The sequence below is a fragment of the Gigantopelta aegis genome, chromosome 5 (genome assembly GCF_016097555.1).
Source record: "Gigantopelta aegis isolate Gae_Host chromosome 5, Gae_host_genome, whole genome shotgun sequence".
Taxonomy (NCBI): Eukaryota; Metazoa; Mollusca; class Gastropoda; order Neomphalida; family Peltospiridae; genus Gigantopelta; species Gigantopelta aegis.
In genome coordinates, this window is record NC_054703.1 from 39,559,102 (window position 1) to 39,575,781 (window position 16,680).

The 16,680-nt window shown below is 39.0% G+C and overlaps 2 protein-coding genes across 2 annotated transcripts in view; one reads left to right on the forward strand and one right to left on the reverse strand.

Annotated features, from left to right (window-relative positions):
- The window catches only part of LOC121373767 (sushi, von Willebrand factor type A, EGF and pentraxin domain-containing protein 1-like), a 13,867-nt gene extending 10,012 nt beyond the window's left edge, over window positions 1–3,855 (reverse strand). The window contains exons 1-3 of the mRNA XM_041500522.1: window positions 3,285–3,855; window positions 2,459–2,567; window positions 1,425–1,601 (exon numbers count right to left, since the gene is read on the reverse strand). Of these exons, the coding sequence (XP_041356456.1) occupies window positions 1,425–1,601; window positions 2,459–2,567; window positions 3,285–3,563 (565 nt within the window). The 5' untranslated portion in view covers window positions 3,564–3,855. The remainder of the gene's footprint in view (window positions 1–1,424; window positions 1,602–2,458; window positions 2,568–3,284) is intronic.
- A 1,727-nt stretch (window positions 3,856–5,582) lies between these two features.
- Window positions 5,583–9,818, forward strand: LOC121373179 (snaclec GPIB-binding protein subunit beta-like). Its single transcript, XM_041499636.1, has 3 exons — window positions 5,583–5,613; window positions 8,557–8,745; window positions 9,595–9,818. The coding sequence occupies exons 1-3, from the start codon at window positions 5,583–5,585 to the stop codon at window positions 9,816–9,818; spliced, it is 444 nt and encodes a 147-aa protein (XP_041355570.1).
- The last annotated feature ends 6,862 nt before the right edge of the window (window positions 9,819–16,680 follow it).

The following is a 16,680-nucleotide window of genomic DNA, read 5'->3' on the forward strand; positions in this document are numbered from 1 at the left end:
AGACAGAGAGAGAGAGAGAGAGAGAGAGAGAGAGAGAGAGAGAGAGAGAGAGAGAGAGAGAGAGAGAGAGAGAGAGAGAGAGAGAGAGAGAGAGAGAGAGAGAGAGAGAGAGAGAGAGAGAGAGAGAGAGCTTTCGACGCGGTAGATTGGGTTTTTGTTCATAGCGTACCAAAGTTGATTGTTTTTGGAAAATCGATTCTTTACCGATAGTCATGAGACATACTGAATTAAAATACACGTTAAGAGTAAACAGTAAAAGCTTGCCAGTACAAAGACATCTGTATTATTTGTTTCTGAAATTCATTGTAAATATCATTTTCTTAAACTGTGACATGTGCTACGGTGTACAGCTAATTCGCTCGATTGTGACGTCATTACTGTCACTGACGCCATATAACCGTAAATAAAATGTGTTGAGTGCGTCATTAAATAAAAAAATTCCTTCATTACTATTGCTAATGACTCTTTTTCTTATTCATCGTGTCATGTAATCCCTGTCGGTGGACCCATCCAACCAGAGCTACACGACTGGTATATCAAAGGCCGTGGTATGTACTATCCTATCTGTGGAATGGTGAATATAAAAGAGTCCTTGCTACTAACTGAAAACAATGTGGCGGCTTTTCTGTCTAAGATTATATGTCAAAATGTTTAATAAATCCGTGTGCTCTAGTAGTGTTGTTAAACAAACCAAAATGTAATTGTGTATGCCATGTAAATGGCATGTAGCCTAATGGGTATATTTCAAAGTGTCGTATGGAATTTTAATCTTTGCCCTTGTATTTCCTTTACGTCATCCACATTAGGAAGTAAAGTAATATGGTTTTTTAGGAGGCAGGACGGATCGCATTACTACCATGCATAAGCAATTCCTTAATTAACCCATTTTGTCTCAGTGCAATCTAGATAGTTTTGCTGCCAACTTAATAGAATCAATGCAATATTTTACCAAACGTTTATGAGGAAACTTTGATTAAAGAGACAGACCCTAGTTTTGAAACACTAAGACATATTGTTTTACTATTAGAGCCGTTTTTAATAATTGAAATCATACTTTACTTAGGTTTTATTGTTTATCATCCATTTCCGTACATTCGAAGTGTTTCTGGTCATCCTGATATTTTTAGTATTACAAAATGTATTTCTCAGTCCAGTTTTAATCTATTTTAGAAGGTATTTCACCATTTTAAAGTCACAGACTCATATTTCACTCAATTGTAACTTTATTCAAATGTTGTACAGGTTTGTAGATGAACTAAACTTGGTGTTAATTTTCAAAGGTTGAAACTAGGGTCTGTCTACCGCTTTACCACTGGACTACGTGCTCCCCTCGATCATAAATAAATTACCAAATATTTGACATGCAATTGCCGATGATGAATAAATGATTCCCAGACAATGACCCGATTCAAACCACTCCTTACCTTTTTCACACACTCCTGTACTCCACGTTCCATGTTTGGAACACGTGATGCTTCCGTTACCCAGGTCTGTGTAACCATGGTTACAGGTATAGTCTCTGCTGACTCCCATGAGGCAGTCTACACCGTTAACGACAACGCCGTTCTTGACAGTTGGAACTTCCAGGCAGGCGTTGATGTCTTAACAATAACATAGAAAAGAAAATAATAATAATTCAAAATAATTAAGACAGCAGAAGTGGAGATTCGTTTTGCCAGTCGCATGCTTTTTTTCTTCTGGTCTTTTCGGAGGGGCGGGGGGTAAATAATTTCAGTTGGTTTGATGTAAGATGAAAAGTAAAAGTGTCTTTGGGAAATAACAAAACAATAACAATTTTTTTGAGCAATTAAAACATATTCGGTTTAAAAATAAATAATACTGTAATACATAGTAAAGACGCTATCGACTAACAGAGACATTTTAACGATTGTACATGTAATTACATATTAAATAAATATTTTTGCATAAATTATTAATGGTTGTTTATTAAACGTGTTTCTAATCGTTCTAATATTTTGTACTAGGTTAACGTTTATTTTATTTGCAAAAAAAACAAAAAACAATTCATACGTACGAAATTATTTGGAGATAAAATCCAGTTTGGGCTTCTTACAAATATTAAGACGACCAGAAACACATTGAATATACAGACACTGATATTCTAAACAAGAAAACATATTTAATAAGTAATTTTAATCGAAGAAATATTTTATTAGTCGGAAACATCTTACAATGCAGCAAAGAAGTGGACAAAACTTTTCTTAGTATAATACATAAACTTCTAATAGGAAAACACGTTTAAATTTACTCAAAACTTGGTTTTGGGGGTATGTAAGAAACAGAACACTACATTCGTATCCGTTAGATACAATTTATCTTACAACTCGTTGTTTAAAAACGTATCTACCTCTGTTTTATCTTGTGAGATAAATGGTATGTAACAGCCACTCACGTAGTTCTGTCTTGTGGGTAACAAAAATGCAATCGTCCCACTTACCAATGACACAAAATGGCTTCCTAGTTCTGGAGTTGACGTCACAGTGACTACAAACAGAACATCTGGATATTTCACACGGACAGGAAAATCCAGTGCATGGGTCACTGACCTATGTAAAAAAAAAAAAAAAAAACCCCCATAGATTAAGTTATTTTGTTCATTAAGTTTTACAACGAACAGGCAGTGATAAATGACAGACATTCTAAGTATCTATTACACATATTCAGGCACGCACGCACACACACAAACACACACATACACACACACATACATGCACAAAGACACACACGCACACACACACACAAACACACACACACACACACACACACACACACACACGGCCACTGCACACCTATATTAAAAAAAATATCAGATAATTTTGTTAATATCAGACTGCCAAGTGACCCGACGGTTTTGTCCAACTCGAGTATTGCGTTATAATTTCCCCCAACACCCAACTTACGACTCGTGGCAGTTGGTAGTCTAAGACTAGCATAATGTAGTAACACCCCCATTTTCCCCGGTTTAGACGACCCAGTGTTATGATATCAACTGTCATGACGGAGTTGGCCAACTCGACAGGTACATTATAATTCCCCCAAACTTACGACGGATGCGCTCAGGTTAACAACTAATGGCGTATAAGACAATAATCGAGTTGTAAGAGCGCTCAGACTAGCAGCTAGACAGTCGTAGAAGTCGAGAGATCGACGAGTTGGCCAACTGCGTCGTGGAAGTTGGTAGTCTGACACTAGCATAATGTATTAACTCTATCCGTTTTCCCCGTTTCGACGACCCTGTTTTACATTAACTATAAAATCCCCACCTTATTGTTGTTGTCACCAGAAATGGTTCCTGACGGAACTGTCATGTATTGTGCTGCCGACCGGAAGTCTACGTCATACAGGTGACACTGGAGCATGCGTGGATCAACCATAAACGACCTGCATCGTCCGTGATGTCTGCACTCCGCTTTACAGGCCGTAAGTGAAGAATGTTCCAATCGTAAATACTCGTGCGTTGTCAAACCTAAGTCGGTCAGCTGAGCAGAGCAGCTCATACCAGTTAGATAGACAAGTAACGTTAGCTCCCTCACCAAACACATCTCAGATTTTAGACTCTTGACTAATCTCTTTTTAAGAATATTTCCCTGTTTTAACGACACAGATTTTTGTTTCACTCTTGTAACTTTATCCAAATATGTTATAGGTTTGTAAATTTATCAAACTTTAGTTCACGGGTTGAAATTCGAGTGTGTCATGTAAGTTTAAAAAGTTCCAAGTAGCCATCTATTTGCCAAGAGCGTTTTCTTGATGCACGGTCTGTCTATGATCGATCCCCGTCGATGGACCTTTCGGGATATTTCTCGTCCTAGTCAGTGCACCACGACTGGTATATCAAAGGCCGTAGAATGTGCTATCCTCTCTATGAGATGGTGTATATAAAATATCCCTTGATACTAATGGAAAAATGTAGCGGGTTTCCTATCTAAGAATATATGTGAAAATTACCAACTTTAACGATCCATTTGCACAGGTGATCATCGCCTGGAAGTCTGCACACACATCTATGTGAAGTAAATTCATTCAGATTTAAATATATGTATACACCAGAGTATGTCACTTCGCAGAATCTATCGATTTATGCAAGTGTTTTGTCTCATTACCCGATGATCTTCATGCATAACTAATTAGCAACACATTGTGTTGTAGGGTAGCTTGCGCCAACGTCTCCTTAGTTCCAAATGCCATTGGTGATGGCTAATAATTGTTTTTCGTCAAATATTCACGAAGTCTCGACTAGGTGTGTCTGGTGTAAAGTGTAAAGTGAGAAAGAAGATACTCTGGTGTGGTTTGGTTTAACGTGAGAAAGAAGATAGTCTGGCATGGTTTGGTTTAAAGTGAGAAAGAAGATACTCTGGTATGGTTTGGTTTAAAGTGAGAAAGAAGATACTCTGGTATGGTTTGGTTTCAAGTGAGAAAGAAGATACTCTGGTATGGTTTGGTTTAAAGTGAGAAAGAAGATACTCTGGTATGGTTTGGTTTAAAGTGAGAAAGAAGATAGTCTGGTATGGTTTGGTTTAAAGCGAGAAAGAAGATAGTGTGGTATGGTTTGGTTTAAAGTGAGAAAGAAGATAGTTTGGTATGGTTTGGTTTAAAGTGAGAAAGAAGATACTCTGGCATGGTTTGGTTTAACGTGAGAAAGAAGATAGTCTGGTATGGTTTGGTTTAACGTGAGAAAGAAGATAGTCTGGTGTGGTTTGGTTTAAAGCGAGAAAGAAGATAGTCTGGCATGGTTTGGTTTAACGTGAGAAAGAAGATAGTCTGGCATGGTTTGGTTTAACGTGAGAAAGAAGATAGTCTGGCATGGTTTGGTTTAACGTGAGAAAGAAGATAGTGTGGTATGGTTTGGTTTAAAGTGAGAAAGAAGATACTCTGGCATGGTTTGGTTTAACGTGAGAAAGAAGATACTCTGGCATGGTTTGGTTTAACGTGAGAAAGAAGATAGTCTGGTATGGTTTGGTTTAACGTGAGAAAGAAGATAGTGTGGTATGGTTTGGTTTAAAGCGAGAAAGAAGATACTCTGGTATGGTTTGGTTTAACGTGAGAAAGAAGATAGTCTTGTATGGTTTGGTTTAACGTGAGAAAGAAGATAGTCTGGTGTGGTTTGGTTTAAAGCGAGAAAGAAGATACTCTGGTATGGTTTGGTTTAAAGTGAGAAAGAAGATACTCTGGTATGGTTTGGTTTAAAGTGAGAAAGAAGATAGTCTGGTATGGTTTGGTTTAAAGTGAGAAAGAAGATAGTGTGGTATGGTTTGGTTTAAAGCGAGAAAGAAGATACTCTGGTATGGTTTGGTTTAACGTGAGAAAGAAGATAGTCTGGTATGGTTTGGTTTAAAGCGAGAAAGAAGATAGTCTGGTATGGTTTGGTTTAACGTGAGAAAGAAGATAGTCTGGTATGGTTTGGTTTAAAGTGAGAAAGAAGATAGTCTGGTATGGTTTGGTTTAAAGTGAGAAAGAAGATACTCTGGTATGGTTTGGTTTAAAGTGAGACTTTAATGAAGCCAGACAAAATGCTTGTGTATTTCCTTTACACACAGTCAACTTTTTCTTTGTGCTCTTACATGTCGCTGAATCATTTCGTTTCATTTCAAAGTATTTCTGTGCTTTCAGCACGCTGTCCTGGACACACACATCAGCTATCTGGGCTCTCTGTCCAGGACAGTGGGTTAGTTTTAGTAGTTATTGTTTAGCGAGAGAGAAGAGGGTGTAGTGGTCTTACACCTACCCATTGAGTCGTTAAAACCCTCTCTGGGTGGGAACCGGTACCAGCCTGTGAACCCTGTACCTACCAGCCTTATGCCCGATAGCTTAACCACGACACCACCGATACCGTCGAACGATTAATTCATTCGTTTAATAATAGAGAAGTACAACGGGTGAGCGAATAAGAGCTTCCTATTGAAAATGTAAATTGATAGCCATATTACAACTGTTGAACCATGTCTAAAAGCATTTTTATTAAGCCCGCCCAGAGTGTTTATGAAAACACTTCACCACTGGTAGGTTGAACAGTTAAATAAATGTTTTGTTTAACGACGCCACTAGAGCACATTGATTTAATAACCATCGGCTATTGGATGTCAAACATATGGTTATTTTGACACAGTCATAGAAAGGAAACCCGCTACATGTTTCCATTAGTAGCAAAGGATCTTTTATATGCATCATCCCACATAGAGGATATCTTTGTTACACCAGTTGCGGAGCAATAGCCCAATAGGCCGATCGACTGGGATCGAACCTAGGCCGACCGCGCATCAGCGTGCGCTTTACCACTGGGCTACGTCCCAGGTTAAACAGCTGTAAGTGAGAACTCGAAATAAAACTGCGAAAGAAATGACGAGGCTTGCCATATCTTGCCAAGTCTTTTTTAAATAACGTCACACCTTCAAAACTGATCACCTACTGTTGTCCTGTGGACTGCAAAAACAATAAACAACAAAGTGTGTTTTGTTTTTTATAACATATATATTTTTATCCGTCCATAACAGAAAATCTCGTGAAACAAGCCCTACAGTTCGCATCCAAATTCGATGATATTTCTAGCGATGAGATGGAAATAATATTACAAGCAAGAAATTCACTGCTATTTAACAACAGCAAGGCATGGTGCAAAAGAGGCAAACAATCACGGTTTGATGTAACTATGGGTAGTTACGATGGAGCAGAAATTTGCGAAATAGTCGGGCTCTTTCTTCTTTCAGAACTACAAGCCAAATACGGCAACAATATAGGACTATATCGCGACGATGGCCTAGCTGCATTCAATGAGTCACCGAGAACCATAGAGATAATCAAAAAAGATATTTGCAGAATATTTGCAAACCATAAACTCAAGATCACCATAGTCGCCAACAAAAAATCTGTAGATTACTTAGACGTAACTCTAGATCTTGAAAAGAGCTCAGTCAAACCCTATATGAAACCAAACAACACACCTTTATACATCCACAACAAGAGCAACCACCCTCCAAATATCATCCGCAGTATACCAAAAACAATAAATAAAAGGCTTTCTGATATATCTTCGAATGAGTGCATCTTTGAAGAAGCGAAACGCCCATATAAGGAAGCCTTACTCAAGAGCGGATATAACTATAACCTCAAATACACCCCAACAGCAGAAAACAACAGACGCAGAAACAACCGCAATAGAAACATCACCTGGTACAACCCACCATATAGCTCCAACGTGAAAACCAACGTAGGTCACCAGTTCCTCAGATTACTCGATGAGTGCTTTCCCAAAAGCAACCCTCTCCACAAAATTATAAATCGAAACACCGTTAAAATTAGCTATAGCTGCATGCCTAATGTTGGGAAAATAATTTCAGCGCATAACAAAACTCTACTTCAACAACACAGAGACAAAGACGCCGTTCCCCCCAGAGAATGCAACTGTAGACGAAGAGCTGAATGTCCACTTGAGGGCAAATGCTTGCAGAAAGGAGTAATATATCAAGCTACCGTTAATACACTCGATAACAACAAGCAAGAAACATACGTTGGTTTGACCGAGAACACATTTAAGACAAGATATACTGCGCACACGAGCAGTTTTCAAAACGCAACACAGAAGAACGCAACAGCGCTAAGTCAGTACATTTGGACACTGAAGGATAGATTCACCCCATACACCATTAAGTGGAAAATTTTATCCAAAGCAAAATCATACTCTCCAGCGAGCAAAGATGTAACCTCTGCCTGAAGGAAAAACTGTTCATAATGTATAAACCTGAAACCAGCACACTAAACTCCAAGAATGAACTCGTATCAGCATGTCGACACAGACGCAAATAGCGCTTCTGTGCGCATACCACTACATCACCTATTAAAGAGCTGCATAGTGACGTAACCTCGAACGTCACAGAGTCCATTACGTCATCAGCTTTTTCCGTTGACGGTGTACCTTAAATCTACATCTGATGAGTGAGAGCAATAATTCAACTCTCTCACGAACAAAGCCTGTCATGTTTTTTTAAAACATACACTTTTATAATATATATATATATATATATATATATATATATATATATATATATATATATATATATATATATGTGTGTGTGTGTGTGTGTGTGTGTGTGTGTGTGCGCGTGTGTGTGTGTGCGTGTGTCTGTCTGTCTGTGTGTGTGTGTCTGGGTGCATGTGTGTGTGTCTGTGTGTGTTTGTATGTCTGTGTGTGTGTGTCTGTGTCTGTCTGTGTGTCTCTGTGTGTGTGCGTGTGTGAGAGAGCGAGTGTGTGTATGTATGTGTATGTGTGTGTGAGCGAGTGTGTGTGTAAGTGTGTGTGTGCGAGTGTGTGTGTGTGTGTGTGTGTGTGTGTGTGTGTGTGTGTGTGTGTGTGTGTGTGTGAATGTTGCTTGTTATCTTGTTGGTTTTGTTTTTTGTTGGTGTTTTTGCGGGTTCGGAGGTGGGGCGGTTTACATTTAAAAAGCATGATGTAAAACTACAATTTATTTATTTATTTACGTACTTTCTTAAGAGCTTAATCTTATTTATTTAATTTTATTAACTGAATTAAATAATTTCCAGAATCCCCAATAGTGTCATGTGGCGTGAAGGGTTTCCTCGCCGTGGCTGGGAGGTGCATCAGATTACACTACGAGGAAGCTGACTGGAAGACGGCGAACTCCACCTGCCAGTCAGAGGGATCCAGCCTTGTGAAGATCGAGACTAACTCCTCCAACACAGCCATCAAAACATTTCTACAGACACACGATAGTGAGGGTTTCTTCTCTTTATAAAACAAAACTCGAGTTCGAGTTAGTCTACGATCGGGCCCCGTCGGTAGATTGTCCCCTTTGTGCTATTTCTCTTTCCATCCAGTACACCATGACTGGTATGTCATGTTATGTCTGTGGGAAAGAGTATACAAAATATGCCATGCTACTAAAAGGAACATGTAGCGGGTTTCCTTTTTAAGAGGGGCGGTCGTTCTGGGGTCGATCCCCGTCGATGGGCCCATTGAGCTAGTTCTCGTCCCAGCCACTGCACCATGAGTGGTATACCAAAGACCGTGGTATGTACTACCCTGTATGTGGGATGGTGCATATAAAAGATCCCTTGCTGCTAATCGGAAAGAGTAGCCCATAAAGTGGCGACAGCGGGTTTCCTCTCTCAATATCTGTGTGGTCCATAACCATATGTCTGACGCCATATAACCGTAAATAAAATGTGTTGAGTGCGTCGTTAAATAAAACATTTCCTTCCTTCCTTCCTTTTTAAGAATATATCTATATTAGAGTTACCAAATATTTGACATCCATAGCCGATGATTAGTAAACGAATGTGCTCTAGTTAAACAAAATAAATTTTGTGATCCAAGTTTAGTTCCTTTGGGTCAAGATACAGAAGTTTAGGAAATAAAATGAAATTTAACCTAATGCAAATATTAGAACACTAATATGTTATGCAGACAAATATATTTTATATGTAATTACAATCGTTAAAAGGTCTCTATTAGTCGATAGCATCTTTAAAAATGTAGCAAACTCAGGAATATCCCTTTAAGCTTGTCAAATATCTAATATTTCACAGACATTTTTCTTTTCTTTTCTTTTAATTTGACAGTTCTCATGAGTCACAGTTACTACATAGGAGGGCGGTGGTCGAGTGATGACACCAAGTATACCTGGGAGGATGGCACACCGATAGAGTTTACGGCTGGATGGCAGACAGGACACCCACAAGAACCAGGGGACGGAAGATGTGTGGTTCTGGACAACACTTCAAACATGACCTGGAAGGAGAGCCCGTGTGGAAATCTGCTGTGGTTTATCTGTGAACTGAAATAACATGTGATTGGTGACATTTGAAAACCAGATTACAATAATAGATATTGGTTTACTTATTCATTAAAATAACATGTGGTTGGTGACATTTGAGAACTGAAATCTAATACTATATATTGGTTTACTTATTTATTAAAATAACATGTGATTGGTGATATTTGAAAACTGGAATCTAATACTATATATTGGTTTACTTATTAATTAAAATAGTATGTGGTTGGTGACATTTGAGAACGAGAATCCAATACTAGCTGTTGGTTTACTTATTAATTAAAATAACATGTGGTGATCTTCGCTGATTCATTCACGGCAACTTATTTTCGTGGATATATCTAATTAAGGTTCAAGCACGCAGTCCTGGGCATACACCTCAGCTATCTGGGCTGTCTGTCCAGGACAGTGGGTTAGTTGTTAGTTGGTTAGTGGTTAGTGAGAGAGAAGAGGGTGTAGTGGCCTTGCACCTACCCATTCAGCCCTTAAGAACTCGCTCTGGGTGGGAGGCGGTGCCGAGCTGCGAACCCTGTACCTACCAGCCTTTAGTCCGATGGCTAACGACTGCGCTACCAAGGTCGGTTCTTCACTGATGCCTCGTTTACAGATTTTCGCGATTGCACGTTGGTATTATTAACTATGGGCAATAACTCCTGTAGGCTATCGTCGAGTTTTGCACGGATACGTTCCTCGTATTCGTCACAACATTTGACATGGGTAAAAGAATCGCACTTGACCGCTGGGTGGGTGTGGAAGTACTTTGTCAAATTAAATATATAGAGAATAAAACCCCCAAACAAACCCAGAGACTTTTTAACACTTAATAGGCGATCATTAATAAATCAACCTTATCTAGTTGTGTCGTTAAACAAAACCCCCAAACAAACCCACAGACTTTTTAACACTTAATAGGCGATAATTAATAAATCAACATTAACTAGTTGTGTCGTTAAACAAAACCCCCAAACAAACCCACATACTTTTTACCACTTAATAGGCGATCATTAATAAAACAACATTATCTAGTTGTGTCGTTAAACAAAACCCCCAAAAGACTAGCCTATGTGGCGACAGCGGGTTTCCTCTAAAACAAAAAACAGTGTCAGAATGACCATATGTTTGACGTCCAATAGCCGATGATAAGATACAAAATCAATGTGCTCTAGTGGCGTCGTTAAGTAAAATTAACTCTACTTTTTTGTTTAGATCATCGATCTGGTTAGCCCGAGTACTCTGACGGTGAGAGAGCTAGACGGACATTTGGATAGAAAGAAAGAAAGAAAGAAGTGTTTTATTTAACGACGCACTCAACACATTTTATTTACGGTTATATGGCGTCAGACATATGGTTAAGGACCACACAGATTTTGAGAGGAAACCCGCTGTCGCCTCTACAAGGGCTACTCTTCCGATTGGTAGCAAGGGATCTTTTATTAGCGCTTCCCACAGGCAAGATAGCACAAACCATGGCCTTTGTTGAACCAGCTATGGATCACTGGTCGGTGCAAGTGGTTTACACCTACCCATTGAGCCTTGCGGAGCACTCACTCGGGGTTTGGAGTCGGTATCTGGATTAAAAATCCCATGCCTCGACTGGGATCCGAACCCAGTACCTACCAGCCTGTAGACCGATGACCTGCCACGACGTCACCGATGCCGGTCACATTTGGATAGATATCAACACTCTTGCTGTCAGGAAGGAAATGTTTTATTTAACGACGCACTCAACACATTTTATTTACGGTTATATGGCGTTAGACATGTGATTAAGGACCACACAGATATTGAGTGATAGAGGAAACCCGCTGTCGCCACTTCATGTGCTACTCTTTCCGATTAACAGTATGGGATATTTTATATGCACCATCCCACAGACAGGATAATATATATCACGGCCTTTTTTACACCAGTTGTTGAGCACTGGCTGGACAAGAAATAGTCCAATGGGACCATCGACGGGGATCGATCCTGGACCTACCGCGCATCAAGGAAACGCTGTACCATTGGGCTACGTCCCGCCCCTCTGTTACTGTCAGAGACCAATCTATATAAATTATGAGCAATTATTTTGTACCAACCTGTAGTCAGTCAGAGATTCCTGCATTATCACACCAACAATCCTATGTTTGACATTAAATGTTTTGTGTTGGGGTTTTTCAACCTGAGCACTATAATCGTTTATCGGCAGAGTGTTTTTGTTTCCCTGTAACTGAATTTCACGTCACACACACACAGCATAGCTCATAAAATGTTATACAACTGTGTTCTTCAATGGTGGTTAAGCGACGAGGTTTCAGATATTGTGTTAGTTTAATTCACGCTTTTTTTTATTTATTCCACTGCCTCCTTTCTTTTCTCTCCTTTGAATTCCATCTCACTTCTTCACAATCGGGCAACTCTTCCTATATTTCAACCTCTTTTGCTGTCCATCTGCAAATCACAGTCATTGTCTCTTCAACTTGTCTCTTGTGGCTATTCGAGCCACACACCTGCCATTCCCCATCAGCTTTTAGCTGTGGGCTTGGTCTCACCACTTCGGGTAGTGTTCAGTAGTTACTTCTGGCCTTGTTAAGAGGCACTTGTAACCACCTACTATACACCTCTACTACCAGCGGTTGTTAGTTAGTGCCGTGGGTCAGACCAGCTTTATTAGCGGCAGAGGACGAGGATATCAGGTGGGTGCAGGGAAGTACACAGAGACTATACCCATGGAGGAAGCTGAGACAGGTAGGTGATGGTGTGGACAGCTCAGAAGACCGAGTCGAAGAAACCTGACAGAAAGGGTTGACACAGATTGAAATCGTAAAAGAAATTGCAATGTTTTTTTATATATATATATATATAACACACTCGTGGGTGGGTTTTTTTCACAGTGCCTTTGTTCCGATTTTAGTTGACTCTCGTCAAAAAAAAAAAAAAACAGTGGTCAGAGGAAAAGACATATTTGATACATTCTATAACATCTGTAATAACTCACAGATGACTTTTTCTGTTTGCCTCTCTTGTATAACGTCTGTAGCGTGTTTGTGTTCACGGTGGACACACACATCGACATTTTCTAATAAAGTGTCTTTGTTGTGACGCTTGTTCACTTTGACATTAAAACACTCCACAATAACCATAAAAACCAGTTCTAGCAGAAGAAAAGGTTTGGTTTAAAGTGAGAAAGAAGATAGTCTGGTATGGTTTGGTTTAAAGCGAGAAAGAAGATACTCTGGTAAGGTTTGGTTTAAAGCGAAAAAGAAGATAGTCTGGTATGGTTTGGTTTAAAGCGAGAAAGAAGATAGTCTGGTATGGTTTGGTTTAAAGTGAGAAAGAAGATAGTCTGGTATGGTTTGGTTTAAAGTGAGAAAGAAGATAATCTGGTATGGTTTGGTTTAAAGTGAAAAAGAAGATACTCTGGCATGGTTTGGTTCAAAGCGAGAAAGAAGATACTCTGGTATGGTTTGGTTTAAAGCGAGAAAGAAGATAGTCTGGTGTGGTTTGGTTTAAAGCGAGAAAGAAGATACTCTGGTATGGTTTGGTTTAAAGCGAGAAAGAAGATACTCTGGTATGGTTTGGTTTAAAGCGAGAAAGAAGATAGTCTGGTGTGGTTTGGTTTAAAGTGAGAAAGAAGATAGTCTGGTATGGTTTGGTTTAAAGTGAGAAAGAAGATACTCTGGTATGGTTTGGTTTAAAGTGAGAAAGAAGATAGTCTGGTATGGTTTGGTTTAAAGCGAGAAAGAAGATAGTCTGGTATGGTTTGGTTTAAAGCGAGAAAGAAGATAGTCTGGTATGGTTTGGTTTAAAGCGAAAAAGAAGATAGTGTGGTATGATTTGGTTTAAAGCGAGAAAGAAGATACTCTGGTATGGTTCGGTTTAAAGTGAGAAAGAAGATACTCTTGTATGGTTTGGTTCAAAGTGAGACTTTAATGAAGCCAGACAAAATGCTTGTGTATTTCCTTTACACACAGTCAACTTTTTCTTTGTGCTCTTACATGTTGTCGAATCATTTCGTTTCATTTCAAAGTATTTCTGTGCTTTCAGCACGCTGTCCTGGACACACACATCAGCTATCTGGGCTCTCTGTCCAGGACAATGGGTTAGTTTTAGTGGTTATTGTTTAGCGAGAGAGAAGAGGTTGTAGTGGTCCTACACCTACCCATTGAGTCGTTAAAACCCTCTCTGGGTGGGAACCGGTACCAGCCTGTGAACCCTGTACCTACCAGCATTATGCCCGATAGCTTAACCACGACACCACCGAGACCATCGAACCATTCATTCATTCGTTTAATTATAGAGGAGTACATATACAACGGATGAGCGATTAACAGCTTTTTATTCAAACTGTAAATTGATGGTCATATTGCAACTATCGAGCCGCGTCTAAAAGCACTTTTATTAATCCCGCCCAGTGTTAGGTTGAACAGTTAAAAGAAATGTTTTCTTTAATGACACCACTAGAGCGCATTGATTTAATAACCATCGGCTATTGGATGTGAAACGTATGGTAATGTTGACACAGACATAGAAAGAAAACCCGCTTCCATTAGTAACAAAGGATCATTCATATGCACCATCCCACATTGAGGATACCTTTGTTACACCAGTTGTTGAGCACTGGCTGGGGCGAGAAATAGCCCAATGGGCCCACCGACGGGGATCGATCCTAGATATATCGCGCATCAGGCGTGCGCTTTACCACTGGGCTATGCCCAAGGATAAACAGAGGTAAGTGATTGTGATCTCGAAATAAAACTGCAAAAGAAAAAACGAGGCTTGCCATATCAACAAGTCTTTTTTTAAATGACGTCACACCCTCAACACTGATCACCTATTGTTGTTATGTGGACTGCAAAAACAAAGTCTGTTTTGTTTTATAACATCACTAGAGCACATTCATTCGTTAATCATCGGCTATTGGATGTCAAACATTTGGTGATTCTGACATATAATTTTAAAGAGGAAACCCACTGCATTGTTTCCATTAGTAGCATGGGTGTTATCTACACCATTCCAAAACGAGAATAGCACATACCACGGCCTTTGATATACCAGTCGGTTTTTTTTCTCGTTCCAACCAATGCATCACAACTGGTCAAAGGCCGTGGTATGTGATTTCCTGCCTGTGGAAAAGTGTATATAAAAGATACCTTGCTACTAATGGAAAAAAAATGTACCAAATGTTTCACATCCAATAGTCAATGATTAAGCAATAAATGTGATCTAGTGGTGTAGTTGAACAAAACAAACTTTAACAGATACAACTTCATCAAATTCCATTTACATGTGCGACACTGTCAACTGAGAAATAGATAGTTTCAATACTCGAGAACAAAATATGAGGTTCACGATGTCTGGTCGACATTATTTACGTTTGATTATAATTTACTACTTTCTAGATATTGATCGTACATGTCATAAAACTAATACGCCACCAAAAATGGGGAATACGTCAGTTATACCCACACGTACCGGGTGTGTCGGTGAATATCTCTACAGTTGTGGTCGTAACACAAACATGATTGATATGCTAAAACATAACTGACAGTAGTAACACACACGTGATATATATCGTACAGTATCACTGACAGTAGTAACACACACGTGATATATATCTTAATGTATCGCTGACAGTAGTAACACACACGTATTTTTATCTTTAAAGTAGTGCTGACAGTAATAACACATGTGACTGACATTAGTATCTGCAGTCAATATATAGAGGTTATTACCAGAGTGTTTTTTGGTCTGGTCAATATCATATTTAGGAATACAAATGTGTTATGTATAAACAAATATATTCTTTGCATATATTTTTTGTAATTATTATTCAATTTATTCTGTTTGTTTGTTTGATTCTTTCTTTATTTACACTTGACCATCATTTATATTAGTCATGTTTACATTTACAAAACATGATGTAAAACTTTAATTTATTTACTTATTTTATTTACTATGTTAAGAGCTTAATCTTATTTATTTTATTTTATATTATGTTTTGTTTGTTTGTTTTTGTTTTTTTCTTCTTCTTTTTTTTTTTTTTTTTTGCAGGCGGGGGTGGGGGTTGCATATAAAGAACATGATGTAAACTATAATTTTATTTATTTACTTACATACTTTGTTAAGAGCTTAATCTTATTTTTTAATTTTTGTAACTGAATTAAATAATTTCCAGAATCCCCAATAGTACCATGTGGCGTGAAGGGTTTCCTCGCCGTGGCTGGGAGGTGCATCAGATTACACTACGAGGAAGCTGACTGGAAGACGACGAACTCCACCTGCCAGTCAGAAGCAGCCAGCCTTGTGAAGATCGAGACCAACTCCTCCAACACAGCCATCAAAACATTTCTACAGAGACACGATAGTGAGGTTTTCTTCTCTTTATAAAACAAAATTCGGGGCAGGGGGTTGTAGCCCAGTGGTAAATATTGTCCCGAGTTCGAGTTAGTCTACGATCGGGCCCCGGCGGTAGATAGTCCCATTGGGCTATTTCTCTTTCCATCCAGTACACCATGACTGGTATATCAAAAACCGTGGTATGTCTTGTTGTCTGTGGGAAAGAGCATGCAAAATATCCCTTGCTACTAAAAGGAAAATGTATATATGTATATTAGAGTTACCAAATATTTGACATCCATAGCCGATGATTAGTAAATGAATGTGCTCTAGTTAAACAAAATACATTTTGTGATCCAAGTTTAGTTCCTTTGGGTCAAGAGTTTTGTGTAGGTTTAGATCTGATTAACAACGCAGTGGATACGTGTAAGGCCACTACGCCGACTTCTTGCTCACTAACCACTAACATACAACCTCTAACCGTCATTCCTGGACAGACAGCCAAGCTAGCTGAGGCGTTTGCCCAGAACAGCGTGTTGAACATTGATTGAATAGA

Bases quoted from the DNA above. Each gene is read 5' to 3' on its own strand.
- LOC121373179 (XM_041499636.1), top strand. From the start codon at position 5,583: ATGTCGCTGAATCATTTCGTTTCATTTCAAA. The intron at 5,614-8,556 runs GTATTTCTGTGC...AATAATTTCCAG, and splicing joins TCATTTCGTTTCATTTCAAA to AATCCCCAATAGTGTCATGT. The intron at 8,746-9,594 runs GTGAGGGTTTCT...TTAATTTGACAG, and splicing joins ATTTCTACAGACACACGATA to TTCTCATGAGTCACAGTTAC.